Source organism: Nelumbo nucifera, chromosome 1 (assembly GCF_055504915.1).
Source record: "Nelumbo nucifera cultivar China Antique chromosome 1, China Antique-T2T, whole genome shotgun sequence".
Lineage (NCBI taxonomy): Eukaryota > Viridiplantae > Streptophyta > Magnoliopsida > Proteales > Nelumbonaceae > Nelumbo > Nelumbo nucifera.
This window is the reverse complement of record NC_142649.1, coordinates 168,288,451-168,301,525: the sequence shown is the minus strand read 5'-3', so window position 1 is coordinate 168,301,525 and position 13,075 is coordinate 168,288,451. Positions and strand designations below refer to the sequence as shown.

Sequence of the window (13,075 nt, the reverse complement as noted above, 5' to 3'; positions counted from 1 at the left end):
TGGACTCTTGACAAATTTTCGAAGAGTCTAGATTTCCTCCCAACAAAAAACTGTCCCAACACGTTCGAGCATGGATTTTTTAACACCTCCCCTACCTACAATGATTTGAACAATCCTGTGACGAGAAAATCCGAACTCTAAACTCCCTAAATTTTACGACGCAATCTGAGAAATGACATAAACAGAATATGCTGTATGAGTGTATGACCAATGATTTGAGCACTCCTCTCATTTCTCATTTACCCCTGTAACTGTAATGCCCCAAATCATCATCGTTTGTCATAAGGTCGTAACGGCTGGGCTGGTGCAGAAAAAAGAAGCAAATAATAATTATTAATTACACACGATTGTCATCTTAATTAAAATAAAATTATTTTATCATTATTACAGCTAATGTTAGAAAGAAACGTTCCACGCACACTAAAAAATGAAAAAGAAAGTGAATAGAAGCGGGATGCGGGAAGCTGACGGTCCTCAGAAATGAGATGACATAGTCGCACCCAACGTGGCAAAGCTCACGGTAAAAGTTACGATGATGAGAGAGATAGAGAGAAGTAAGAACTAAGAAGTGTAGAAGTAGAACCACCGATTTTTCTTTTTCCACTTTGAAGAAAAAATCGTTTTTTTTTTTTTTTTTTTTTAATATGGTGGTAGGGTCGGGTTATTACCACGAGAAAATCTTCATCTTCCCGCCTTGTGCTACTGCTTGAATCTTCACTGTATAGTGAATAGCAAGCGAGCGAGAAAGAGAGAGGGAAAAGAGAGTGAGAGCCACAGAGCGATGTGGAAGAGCTCTCCCAGCTCTCCAAGCATCCCTCGCCATGGATACGCCCGATAGGAACCAGATCGGCACTCCAATTTCCAAATTCGAGGTGATTCCATGGCTTTTGGTGCTCTTAATTTTGCTTCTGGTTTTTTATTTCTTTTTCTACTTACTGGTTTACACTGGTTTTTGGATTTTCTTTTGTTTCGATTTGGGACATGAAGCTGTTTGAGCTCCTCGGTATTGTTTCGTCTTTGAGTTTGGTTAATTTCAGAGTATTTTTTTTTTACCAAAAAAGAAATAATTGTCAAAGTATTCAGCTTTGATATTTTTGGATTTCTTTTTTGTGATAACGATCGGATCTCTGTTACCTGGTGCCTGTTTTCATGGCGTTTGATGTGTTCATGTGATGCATTTTGAAGATTTGATTGTTTTTTCTCGTGTTCTTTCAATGCGTTCGGGTTGGTTCAGGCCGTGGAGATTTTAAGTGGGATTAGGGTTTTCCTTCCTAGTATGAGGTGCTTTCTTCTACTTCATAGCGATGCATGCCGAATATGCTTTATGGTATTTGATTTTCCAACCGTCTCCTTCTTCATTTGTCGGAAGACGAGATTATTTCAATGTCAATTTGCTGTAATTATCTCTATTTGTAGTCTGGTTTTCTTACTCCTCCATCTTTCTCTGATGCTTGTGAAACCTTTGGATCCAGTATTGCATTTTTGTCTCCTCTTTTCCTTTTTTATCTTATCTCTCTAAGGTTTACTGCATGTACTTGATTAGAGGTTTCTCTAATCTCTACTCAGTTCTTACCGTGTCCCCGCTACATCTTCACTGAGGTTTTCTACTGATTTGTTTTTAATTTTCCAACTTTTATTCTTATGTTTCTGGAACTTAAGTTTTGGTGGAATTTCGTATATGTTTTACCCTGCTTTAAGTTCCAAGCCAACTTTATGCCATTTTTCCAGCAGGGGAAGTTCCTCTTTTAAGTTTTCTGCTCGTTAACATGTTAGCGTTGTCCATTGAGTCCCATATTGACTCCTGTAAACTCTGGGATAGATTTTTGCGAGGCAGATTAATATTTTAACGTCTTTCTGATAAGCATCTTCAACATTCCTTGCATTCTTAGGACAACTCTCTGCATTTTCTAAGTTTCTTTTTTATGATTTGTATTATCATGTGTGCCATTTGTGCCTTATTCTAACCACTTGGTTTACCACCTCTTTACTTTTTCTGCATGATACCCTTTAAAATTCTTAAGCCTTAACAGGCAGGCTGTCCATATTGTTTTAAGCTTCCTATGTAATTTTTTTCCTCTTTGCTTATTTTCATATTATGTCATTTCTCTTTTCTTGTTTTCTGTTGTTGATTTCCCATATTTTCCAAAGTTGGAAGGCTGTTTTGAAATAAAGCTTCTGTTTCGTGCAGGATTCTCCTGTCTTCAACTATATCAACAGCCTTTCTCCCATTAAACCAGTTAAGTCTGTACATATTACCCACACATTCAACTCCCTGAACTTTGCATCCATTCCATCTGTATTTACTTCACCACATATTAGTTCTCAGAAGGAATCAAGATTCTTGAGGAGGTAAAAAGTACTTCTGGATGTATTTAAGCAAATTAAAGCCATTCTGTATCCCAGTTCTGTTGATTTACTCTTTCACAAATTTATTCCATTTGTCTTCAGGCATAATTTCTCAGACCCTTTGAAATCTGAGTTTCCCGACAACAGAAATGGAGGCAGAGCAAGTGCAGGCGTGTTGGAAGATGTTGACTTGTCTGATTGCTCAGCTGATCAACAAGGATGTTTTGCTCCAGAGCGTCCTATTAGGGGGGTCACTATGGAGCCACAAGATGAGAATTCAAATCTAGCTATTGAGCTGCCAAGGACATTGAGGTATGATTGTGGTAGCCCTGACAATGGCTTAATGCCTTGCCATGGTATTAAAACCAACCCTGTGCCAGAAATTGCTGGAACACCAGTATCACTGGTTCAAATTGTCCAAGAGTTCTCAGAAGAAAGATGCTCATTTGAAACTGAAGCAAACTTACAGGAGATATGTCAGGCTGATCAAAACAAAGAAGAGGGTCCAGGATGTGATTGGGAGAATTTGATATCTGATGCTACTGATCTATTAATTTTTGATTCTTCCACTGATACAGAGGTTCCTAAGGGACATGATCAGAAATTAGTGGATCCTGTTACTAATTCCTTAACTTCTCTTGTGTCAAAGTTTCCACAAGATACTACCAATGATTTGCATAAAAGCGAATCTGTTGGTCTGGTTGGCTCCTATGAACAAAATGAAATGGAAGATCCTTCAACTCAACCGGGAGAAGTTGTAGAGCAGAAGGAAACAGAGCAAACACTGCATATCCTTTCAACTACAATTTTGAATAAGCAAGCAAATGGTGATTCAAGTGAGAAAATGGATGACAAAGCAGGAAGTATCATTCCATTTGGTTGCAAGGTAAATGTTCCAACTAGGTTGGTTATGCCACTTCAGTTATGTTGCATGTGTTCAACAATTGTTTTTTACCTTCATTCTTAACTTCATTTGTTATTACAGGGGTTCAATTTGGTAATGGCTTTCCAACTTGTGTGGAAAATATTTGTCCATTGTTGGTGTTAATGAATTATTCTGATTTTGGATTGATATGTTTTCTTTTTTGAGCACTATATATCTAATATTGACATTTATCATATTGTGTACACTTTCTTTTGTGAGTTATTTTCTTTCTGGCATGTTCTTTTTTTCCTCAAAATGTTTTTACTGGAAGAGTTGAGGTCTCTAAAAACGTACCAGCAGGAGGAGATTCCAATAACTGAAATTACTTTATAAATTAATGAATTAGAGGTCAGGCTGAAATGCCTGCAGTGATCTTACAATGACTGTATTTTTTGATCAGCCATATAGTTACGGTAAACTAATAATGCTCAAATTAACATAAGCACATTTAGAACATTTTAAATGAATGCCCTTAAACCTGGATCTCAAACTCTGGAGTCAAAACACTTGATATTATAGAAAGACGGGCACGTATAAAAGCTGATTTCTTCCCTGTCATTAATGATCACTTACTGTTTTCATGTGTTGTCTGTTCAGGACACATGGTATTTTGTAGGTCAAATTATGATTTAACTGTTGAAGCTTTTCCATAAAAGGAATTTCTTCTGCTTTAGTATAGGGAAAATTGGTATGTTAATTCTTGCTTGTCCAATTTGTTGACTGCACTAAAAAACAAGTGACACCTGGAAATTGAGTGATGGACCAATGGTAACATGAATTGGGGAAATATTGAATTATCGATTCCACATCAATGGATATACTAAGATAAGAAACCATTTAATATATAAATTTACCAGATAGCACGGAAGACTGTTCCCTTTTCTCCTTTCCAATGATGGGAACATGGCTCTGTAGCCTGTAGGCCAACAGCTAAGCCCTATTAAATTGTTGGTCAGCACTTGAGAAGCTCTTTGACCTAACTGCCTCTATTGCTTGTTTCATTGGCAAATACAGAATTAGTCGTCTCTTCCTGTTGTGATTCCTATGAAAGTTGATGTGAAATTGTTGCATGGTGAAAAATGTTTGTATACAATTATATGGATAATTAGGGTCACCTTGGGAGTAATGTAGAAAATTTTATGAGGTCACTTTTTAAATAGTTTTTGGGAATTTATTTGACTGACCTTTTTAGTACTATTTCCACCTCAGGAACCTCTTTGATATTCTTTTTGTTTTCCATTTCAACTAAGTGATGTTCAATTAGGGCAAGGTTAATTTGCAGTTCCAAACCTTGATTTAATCTTTCTCGTATCATTAGATTATATGCAAGAAGTGCTTATGAATAACATTTTTTATTTTATAATAAGGCATTAAGTGGTTTACTTGTTTCTGTAGGTCAACTCTATTCACCACCGTGGTATGCGAAGGCGTTGTCTAGTTTTTGAGATTTCAGGAGTTCATAAAAAGAAACTGGATAATGATTCCAATAGCAGTGATTCAATCTCATCTCAATCTGATGGAAAAAATGTATCCGATGATAAGCAGCTGGTTCCTATTAAGCCTGGAAGTGGTTCTTCACCATGTATCCTTCCTGGTATTGGTTTGCACTTGAATGCACTGGCAACTACATCAAAGGACTGTAGAGTTGTCAAGCATGAAACTCTGCCTTCTGGAAGAAAGCTTATAAGCATGCCAAGTTCCATTGCCTCTTTTCATTCTTTTCCACCTTCTTCAAATCCTCTAAAACCCATTGCTCTGAATTCCATGGAGGGAGACAGAGGTCCATCTGACAAAGAAGTTCAAGTCAAGCAAGATGCTTCTCAGGCATCTGCATTTGGAGTTAGTGAAGAGTTTAATCAGAGTAGCCCCAAAAAGAAGAGGCATGTGTCTTTTCTTGGTGCAACTTCCTCTTTCTCCTTGATATCTGTGATGTTTGCTCAGGCTCAACTTCCTCTTTCTCCTTTTTCCTCGAATTATGGATTTTAATTCAAGGTTTAATATCATGCAGGCGCAGATTAGAACATGTGGGAGAAAGCGATGCCTGCAAGCGCTGTAACTGTAAGAAGTCAAAATGCTTGAAGCTGTAAGTTTCTTACATCTACTTTGTTTGCTGTTAAAAAAAAACTCAAGGATTCGGGGTAACTTTGCTTACTTATTGTTCAGCACAAACCATTTTCCTTGTATACCTGATGGTTCTAAGTAATTGAGACGTCTCATAGCTTTAGTATTTGAGAGTTTGATATCTTGGATGGCTTGCTGTCTACCTGATATTGTCAAGTACTTAGATGCATTGCTATTTGTACAGTTTCAAGTCTTGGCCAAGTTTCACAATGAGTCATTTCTGCCTGTTGGATGGGCTCAGAGAACATCCTCCCATGTCTTTGGCTTCTTTAAGCTAGAAATTTGCTGATAGAAATATGTTTTCTTAGATAATGGTATGCTTTGCCTTGGGTATTGAAGGAAATTAAACAGAAGGGATTTCAAAGCAGTTATTCAATGGCCTCTCTAGCTGAAGGCCTTGTTTCTTTAGACACCTCAAGAGTGAAGCCAAATCTTTGTCATTCTATCCACAATAAGGTGGATGCGGGTTAAATCTGAAGCTTTTCTAATTGGATTGGATGCAGATGTAGCTGGATCTGATCCAAATACAATCCAATCACAACCTTATAGCTTAGCTAGATCAGATATGAGAAGGGAGTTTTTTTGTATCATTAAAACTCTATGCAAATTTAGATTGTTCTGATTGATGGATTGGAGCTGTACTTTTTTTCTCTTCTTTTACTTTTAGCAAATTTCTGTGCTTCCTCTTATCATCTCATTTATGCATGTCTTTGGACATGTTAATATATGATTCAGTTACCTTTTGGAAATAAAAGGAACTATAGCAAACAAGGTCTCTTCTGAAGCACCAAAGAAACATTGTCTGCTATGATTTCTTACTATACATTTCAACTTTCTATGGAGGCTTCTTCGTTTGCATGTAATTTGCATTTACTTTTATGCCTGCTAGACTTGTATCATCTTGAACTATGTTTACTTTCTTTAATATTTTCTGTTACATAGGAAAATTATGTTACTTGATGACGTCAGTTCTTATGTGCTTAATGATGGAGATACATAGGCATTTTCTTCATTGTTTAAGTGGAAAGTTCTTTGGATCCTATGATCTTATGTTCAAAATCCTGCCACATGTAATATTATTGTTTATTTATTATTGGATGATAAAGTCCAGTTTGAATTGGATGATGCATCAGCAATATTATTGTTTATTTATTTGTACCTAAATGATTTTGCTAGGAACTTGTGTTTCATTCCCCACTAAACTGTGCTCATCTTTTAACAAATGGAATTTTCTCATGTAGTTACTGTGAGTGCTTTGCTGCTGGTGTCTACTGTGTGGAGCCTTGTTCATGTCAAGAATGTTTTAACAAGCCCATTCATGAAGATACTGTTCTGGCAACTCGCAAACAGATCGAATCTCGCAACCCCCTAGCATTTGCTCCAAAAGTTATTAGGACCTCTGAGAATACTTCAGAAACTGGGGTTAGAAAATAAATCTGAACTGTTCTTTTTTACTCACCTGACAATCTTTAATTGCTGTTAAACAATTATGTGTTTGCCCCCTTCTTCCTGCAGGATGATTCTAACAAAACTCCAGCTTCTGCACGACATAAAAGAGGATGCAACTGCAAGAAATCAAGTTGCTTAAAGAAATATTGTGAATGCTATCAGGTTTTGCTTCTGTGGCTCATTTTGTATGCTTCTCAATGTTTTATAGTTTCTGATTTAGACTTGGTGGTTTGCCTTTAAAGGGTGGTGTTGGATGCTCCATTAACTGCAGATGTGAAGGATGTAAGAATGCATTTGGTAGAAAGGATGGTGAGTGCTTTATGTGATGTTTCCAAGTCAATAAAGATCTGAAAATATTCAGCAGCTTCTTGTTTTTACAAATTTTGGAGTTTGTCGATAGTAGTTTTCTGTCGTTAGACAATTGGTTTATTTCCTTTATCAAATTTGGAATTCTTTCATCCATGCAAAGTTTGTCTATGAGATTGCCAATTGTTCTTTAACTTCTTTGCTTTCCGATTTATTGTATTAGTGGATTAAGTTAATCTTAATTCTTAACTTAAATATTTATTGTTTTTTCAATGCAGGACCTGCTCCAATAGGTACAGAAGAAGCTGAACCAGAGGAGGAAGAAACAGAAACTTGTGAAAAGAATGGTGTAGATCAAAGTGTACAGAATAATGATGTTCAAAAAGAAGAGCAACATTCAGATTCTGTCTTGCCTATAACTCCATCTTTCCAGATATGCAGGTTCGATACTCTAATGATTGTTGATTGTATTTAATGTTGTCGTTGTTGTGTTATTGAATATTGAAGTCTATGTTATACACTAGGTCATCGGTACAACTGCCATTTTCCTCCAGTGGAAAGCCACCCCGATCTTCAATACTTGCTATTGGGTCATCTCCTGGGCTGAATGCCAGTCAAAAGCCTGGAAAGTCAGATATTGTGCACTCCCAACACAAATTTGAAAAGCATTTCCAAGTCGTCCCTGAAGATGACACTCCCGAGATTCTCAAAGGTGATTGCTCACCCATCAGTGGTGTGAAGACTTCTTCTCCCAACTGCAAGAGGGTCTCACCTCCACACCTTGGTTTGTCCCCTACTCGAAAGAGTGGCCGGAAGTTGATACTGCAATCTATTCCATCATTTCCACCTCTCACTCCTCACCATGAAAGCCGCGATTTTCAATTGAAGTTTAAATGAAGTGCTTCCAATCATGGTGCTGGATATGTTGTCTAGTAGTACTAGTAGTTAGTATCTGTTTAGGGTACCTGTATAATAATATTGTATTTTTTCAATGCCTTGTAATATTATACAACTACTGTAAAAGCATCTTTTTATTGTATTTCAATGGCATGTTCTCTTAATTCATTGAATTATTTGTGCTGTTGGATCCCATGTTTATCTCAAACATGCCACCATGTTTTCTACCTTCTCAAAAGCATTTGATGAATAATAAGACACAAAGTTCATTGGACAACAAAAAACAGATGAATTTCATATTCAAAACTTAGATAATTTTCCATGATCTTATAGTTCATAAAAATTTATTCTGTTGTATTTATTAAAAATGTCGATTTGCAGTTTGCACCCTTCTTTCTTTGTTATAACTTTTGTACCAAAAACAAAAACAAAAACATGCAGAAATTGCATGTCTTTCACTGGCCTCATTGACTGGTAATTTGCCAAGTATTTAAACACTCATGACTGCCAAACGGACAGCCTTTTGATGGATGTCCAGTTTGAGGGGAGTTAATGATTTTTTTTTTTTTTGGCAAGAAACAGAACTGCTGATACGGACCTTTCTACCTACTCTGAAATTTCCTAGGGCTAGGTTTAGAAGCAGTACTACAGAGTAAATACATACAAAATATAAGATTTTGCACTCTACATATTTGTATTTATACTCCTTCCAAACTCAGCCTAATGATCCCACTAATTAATTTGTCCTCAGCCAGTGAACAAAGTTCTCAATAAAAAGATAATTTACATACTACTGTATTTGGGTATATGCAATACAAATGCTTGGCCCAATGCAGTAAGAAAATTCAAATGGGAAAATTACAGATAAGTATCCAGTAATCTCGGGGGCAGTGACACTTAAAGGTCCTCAACCTTCATTCATGTCCAGCACGTTAACTACGTTAGTGAATGATAAAATTATTCAATTGTCTATTTTAAGTTCCTTTTGTTGAACTGATTTGGGAGAATGGTCAAATTCAAAAGCAAAGTCACTCTAGTAGAACTTGAAAGAGCCTCTTGTGAAATGGTCTCATAAAATATGCAAAGGGTAGTATTGGGATTTTGAAATGTTTCAAGGTGCATATGAAATCTCATGCAGATAACTAATGAAATGCTGACAACTGAACTTGAGTGTTCATTTCTTGAAAGTTTAAGGTACTTGGTTGTCCCACTTAAAAGTTGAGCCCTAAGGCTATGTTTGGTTTGAAGGAAAAGATAAGAAAATCTTTACAACCCTTGTATTGGTTTCCTTGTCTTTCCCTTCCTTTCCCTATCTTTTCCTTCAAATCAAACATAGCCCAAGTATCACTATCCCCAAATTATAGGGTACGTATTTGTAATTTTTTCGATTCTAATATTTGTACTTTACTCCACCATAATTAAGGATGTTTTGATTAACGTGCCCTTTAATGTGTCAAAGATAATAGTTTACTTGTTTTTCTTTCTCGGTATATCCAAATTCCTGTATTTTTTATCAATTAAAGTTAATAAAATTGAACTTCAATTTTTTTTTTGGTAATTCAACCTTTTCTGAATTGATTGCACATTATAGTTGGTTTATTAATATTTTCAGTTGACTTTAGTTGAGTAATTTCTCAACCTGACCAAGTTGTGTCAGTTTCAGTTTAGCCATTTGTAAACTGACCAAAACTGAACTGATTCGATCATAAATATATATTAATATTTTATATTTTAAATATAATTTTTTTAATATTGAAAAGTGGAAAAATTCTCATATTTCCTAATTTACAATATTTTATATTGTAAATTTATTTTTTAATAATATTATTGTAATTTTTAAAAGTTTAAGTTTAAATCTTTTGAATCAACCGACCCAAACTACTACAACCTGAGTTGGCCGGTTTTCACTATTGATCAATCAGTTTTGCATGGCCAACTCCCCAACCCGACCAAACCGGCTCAGTTGGCCAAATACCCTGTAACCAAACCAAACCGACCCGTGAACACCCCCAACTAAGAAATTGAACAGTTGGTCAATCCATCAGATCCCTTGTGGATGCCTCAAATTGGCCACATCATCCCTCCATGTGGCAAAAATATGGCAGGTCACGAATGACCTATTTGAACATAATAAAAAAACCCTTTCCCTATATGCAGGGACAGGTATCTGGCACTCCCAATAGTCTGTGAGTGAGGTGCTCCATTACATGTATTTCTCATATAGTCATATTCATTGGTACTCATGCATGTTTAATAGGAAACCTGCCACTGATAGAATGGAAGCACAGGATAAGTGCAGCAGATCTTGACTCCAGGCCCAAAATGGGTCCAAACGTTCCTCACGCTATGCTCTATTAATGGGACAAAATTGAGGCCAACAACCACTGCCATGTTATGTAGCTGTGAGTCTGTGACAAAACTCCAATTTAATTTAAAATATTAAAACTTGAGACAGACAAAATTACTAATAGAAGGCAATACACACTACACAGGACTGATGGGTACTGGAGGGTTGCACAGGCTGTCAATCCAACGGGCAATGGGTTCCCTACTTGGTGGACAACTGGAATGGCCACATCAGATCTCCACATGGCAGAAATATGGCAGTATTTTGTAGGGAAGTTCCATACTGTAGTCCAATAAACCTTTTTCTTGATTAGTTTATTAGATCATTACAACATGGAACTGAAGAAGCCCAGCATATCCCCGCTGTGTATTGGGAACATCTCCCGATGATAAACCAAGAATGAGAGATGTTCTCAATACACAGCGGAAATGTGCTGTGGGACGTTTTGGGGTCTGATTCGGTCTCAGGAATTTGATCTACCTCGTTCTTTGTCACTGTCAACACCATTAAAAAAAGAATAAAAACGCTTTGCGTTGGTTGTTCATCTTCAAATAATTGAAGGACTGGATTCAGATGGAGTTGGAGTACATTTGCAAGTCGGGCCGGGTTAGGTAAGGTTGAGGCCAACCCAATCCAACTTTCAACACAACCCAACCCAATCTAAAATCCCTTAACCCTAACACAACCCAACCTTTTCCCATCTTAAAATCTTATAAAATCTCTCAATGAAAAAAAATAATGTTTCAAAGTCGGGTTCGAAAAACTCAACCCTAACCGTAACCTGATTGTCAACTGGGCTCAACCCAACCCTTTTTTTGGGTTGGGTTCGGGCTAACCCAACCCGAGTTGCAGCCCTACTGTTGGACGTTTTGAGAATATGACCCCTTTCCTTGGGTTGTGTGTTGGGGGAATTCCAAACTTTGGGCTTTTTGCCCTATGGTAAAGACTGAGCTAAAATCATTTCTGCAAATGGACTAGAGCCGAGAAAAAGCAATTAATTCTGGGCCAAGGGTCGGTCATAGCCCAAATTGAGCTGGCAATGGTTTGCGAAACTGGGCTAGGGATTGAATCCGTAAGAACTTATCCTTGTCATAGGTGAAGCATCACAGGTCACCAGACACCAATGCTATTCAACTCAATAATAGTCTAATTCCAACATCTGCTCCATCAGACTGTTAGCGATATTTGACTGTTTGTTTGCATGGGAGATCCTTCACCATTTGTAATTTTGTATAGACATAAGTTCTGTTCAGATGACCGTCGTTCATTGTTGGGGTTGCCCACAGGACAGTTGGGGCCCATCTGATAACAAGCTCAAGTGGCTGAATTGAATGACTTATCGCCTTGTTCTTTTCATAAAAAGAAAGAATGTGCGGTAATCAACCCAACTTCAGCTTCAGCCATTAAGAAGGTCACAGCTTCCTTAATTTTACTAAAAGATAAAGCAATAATTCATTCAATTCCACCACTTAATTTGCTATCAAACGGCCAGTTGGTTTTCTACCTCTAATATCTTAATGGATGGGCTTTAATCTTGGTACTGGAGTAATGCCAGCTCTTATTACAGAGCCCACTTAGAATTAAGAAGCCAGGGCCCAGGAGCGCTTGCTTGTCTGATGAGAGAGAGAGAGGGAGTCTTTGCATTTATGGCCATGATTAACTTTGTTGGAGGAAAGAAGCTTTCATTCTTGACTTTCAATATACTTATATATGACTTTGTCAACCTTGTTTGCCAAGTCATCCATCCATGGGTTGTTGTAGTTCATTATTTGACCTCAAACATGATGATGGATTGATGATGATGATGATGGTCCAACCCTCCAAATCGAATGATTTCTCTCTTTCTCTCTCCACCCCAGTTTTTAATCCTTCAACAGGCAATCCGAGTGATGGTCCACTATTTGAACGGTTTGGATTGATTACAATTTACAACGATTGAGTTAGTGACCCCACATACATGATGCATACCAACTCTTACTCCCCCAACTACATTGGGCATATCATATACACTTTATACAATCGCATGTGGGATCTCAATGCTTATTAATAATGCCTCTTAGCTTAGTCCCTTGTATTGATGTTGGCATGTGTGTGAAAACAATGAATTGATACAAAAAGAAAAGCTAACAACTTTCTACGTCTAATGATCTATGATCTATCTACCCCCCCATCCATGAAGATGAAGGAAGGGGGAGTGCTGGGAGGGTACTGGTCGGTCGGTCATTGCTCAAGTTTAGGAGGCGCACATGGCTCTAGTGGGACTCTTCATAACTTTTTCTGTTTGCCTCTTACGCATAGCTGTGGTTATTCTGCTTCACACCTGCTTACTCTCAACCCAACAGAATTATTATACATTAAAAAAAAAAAAGAGTAAACCCTTGGAATGGATTCATTAACATGTTTGATCGATGTTGGGATATGACCGCTCCACTACAAACCCCGGTTGTGATTTGGATGGGTTCTTGTGGAGGGCCCTTCTCATGTCCTCTCCTTTGCTTTCTAGGTTTGGGAGAAAAAAAAGGTGAGATATCCAAAATTCCAAAGTTATGGTGGTGGACTTGTGGGTGGCTACTTTTGTGGTCTTTAAGATGTATAGGTTTCTGAGAGGTCAATAGGTGTGGGTGTGAGAGGACGTAGGGTTAGTTATTTTACTTTGAATGGCCAATTAACATTAACAATAGGGC

At 37.3% G+C, this 13,075-nt stretch overlaps 1 protein-coding gene across 2 annotated transcripts; it reads left to right on the top strand.

Moving 5' to 3' along the window:
• Positions 1-451: 451 nt before the first annotated feature.
• LOC104596593 (protein tesmin/TSO1-like CXC 2) lies at positions 452-8,220 on the top strand. 2 transcript variants are annotated; one of them, XM_010257838.3, is made up of 10 exons: positions 452-872; positions 2,189-2,349; positions 2,449-3,232; positions 4,667-5,151; positions 5,280-5,354; positions 6,634-6,814; positions 6,908-7,003; positions 7,084-7,150; positions 7,426-7,588; positions 7,672-8,220. In XM_010257838.3, the coding sequence occupies exons 1-10, from the start codon at positions 822-824 to the stop codon at positions 8,042-8,044; spliced, it is 2,436 nt and encodes an 811-aa protein (XP_010256140.1). In that variant the 5' UTR covers positions 452-821; the 3' UTR covers positions 8,045-8,220. The 2 variants fall into 2 exon arrangements, with proteins under 2 accessions (XP_010256140.1, XP_088751265.1); XM_088895139.1 differs by having other exon boundaries at positions 692-872; positions 2,189-2,236.
• The last annotated feature ends 4,855 nt before the right edge of the window (positions 8,221-13,075 follow it).

What these genes read in the sequence shown, in the direction of transcription:
- LOC104596593 (XM_010257838.3), top strand. Translation starts at nt 822, where the DNA reads ATGGATACGCCCGATAGGAACCAGATCGGCACTCCAATTTCCAAATTC. An exon ending in AAGTCAAAATGCTTGAAGCT is followed by an intron (nt 5,355 to 6,633) that starts GTAAGTTTCTTA and finishes TTTCTCATGTAG; the next exon opens with TTACTGTGAGTGCTTTGCTG. An exon ending in AATATTGTGAATGCTATCAG is followed by an intron (nt 7,004 to 7,083) that starts GTTTTGCTTCTG and finishes TTGCCTTTAAAG; the next exon opens with GGTGGTGTTGGATGCTCCAT.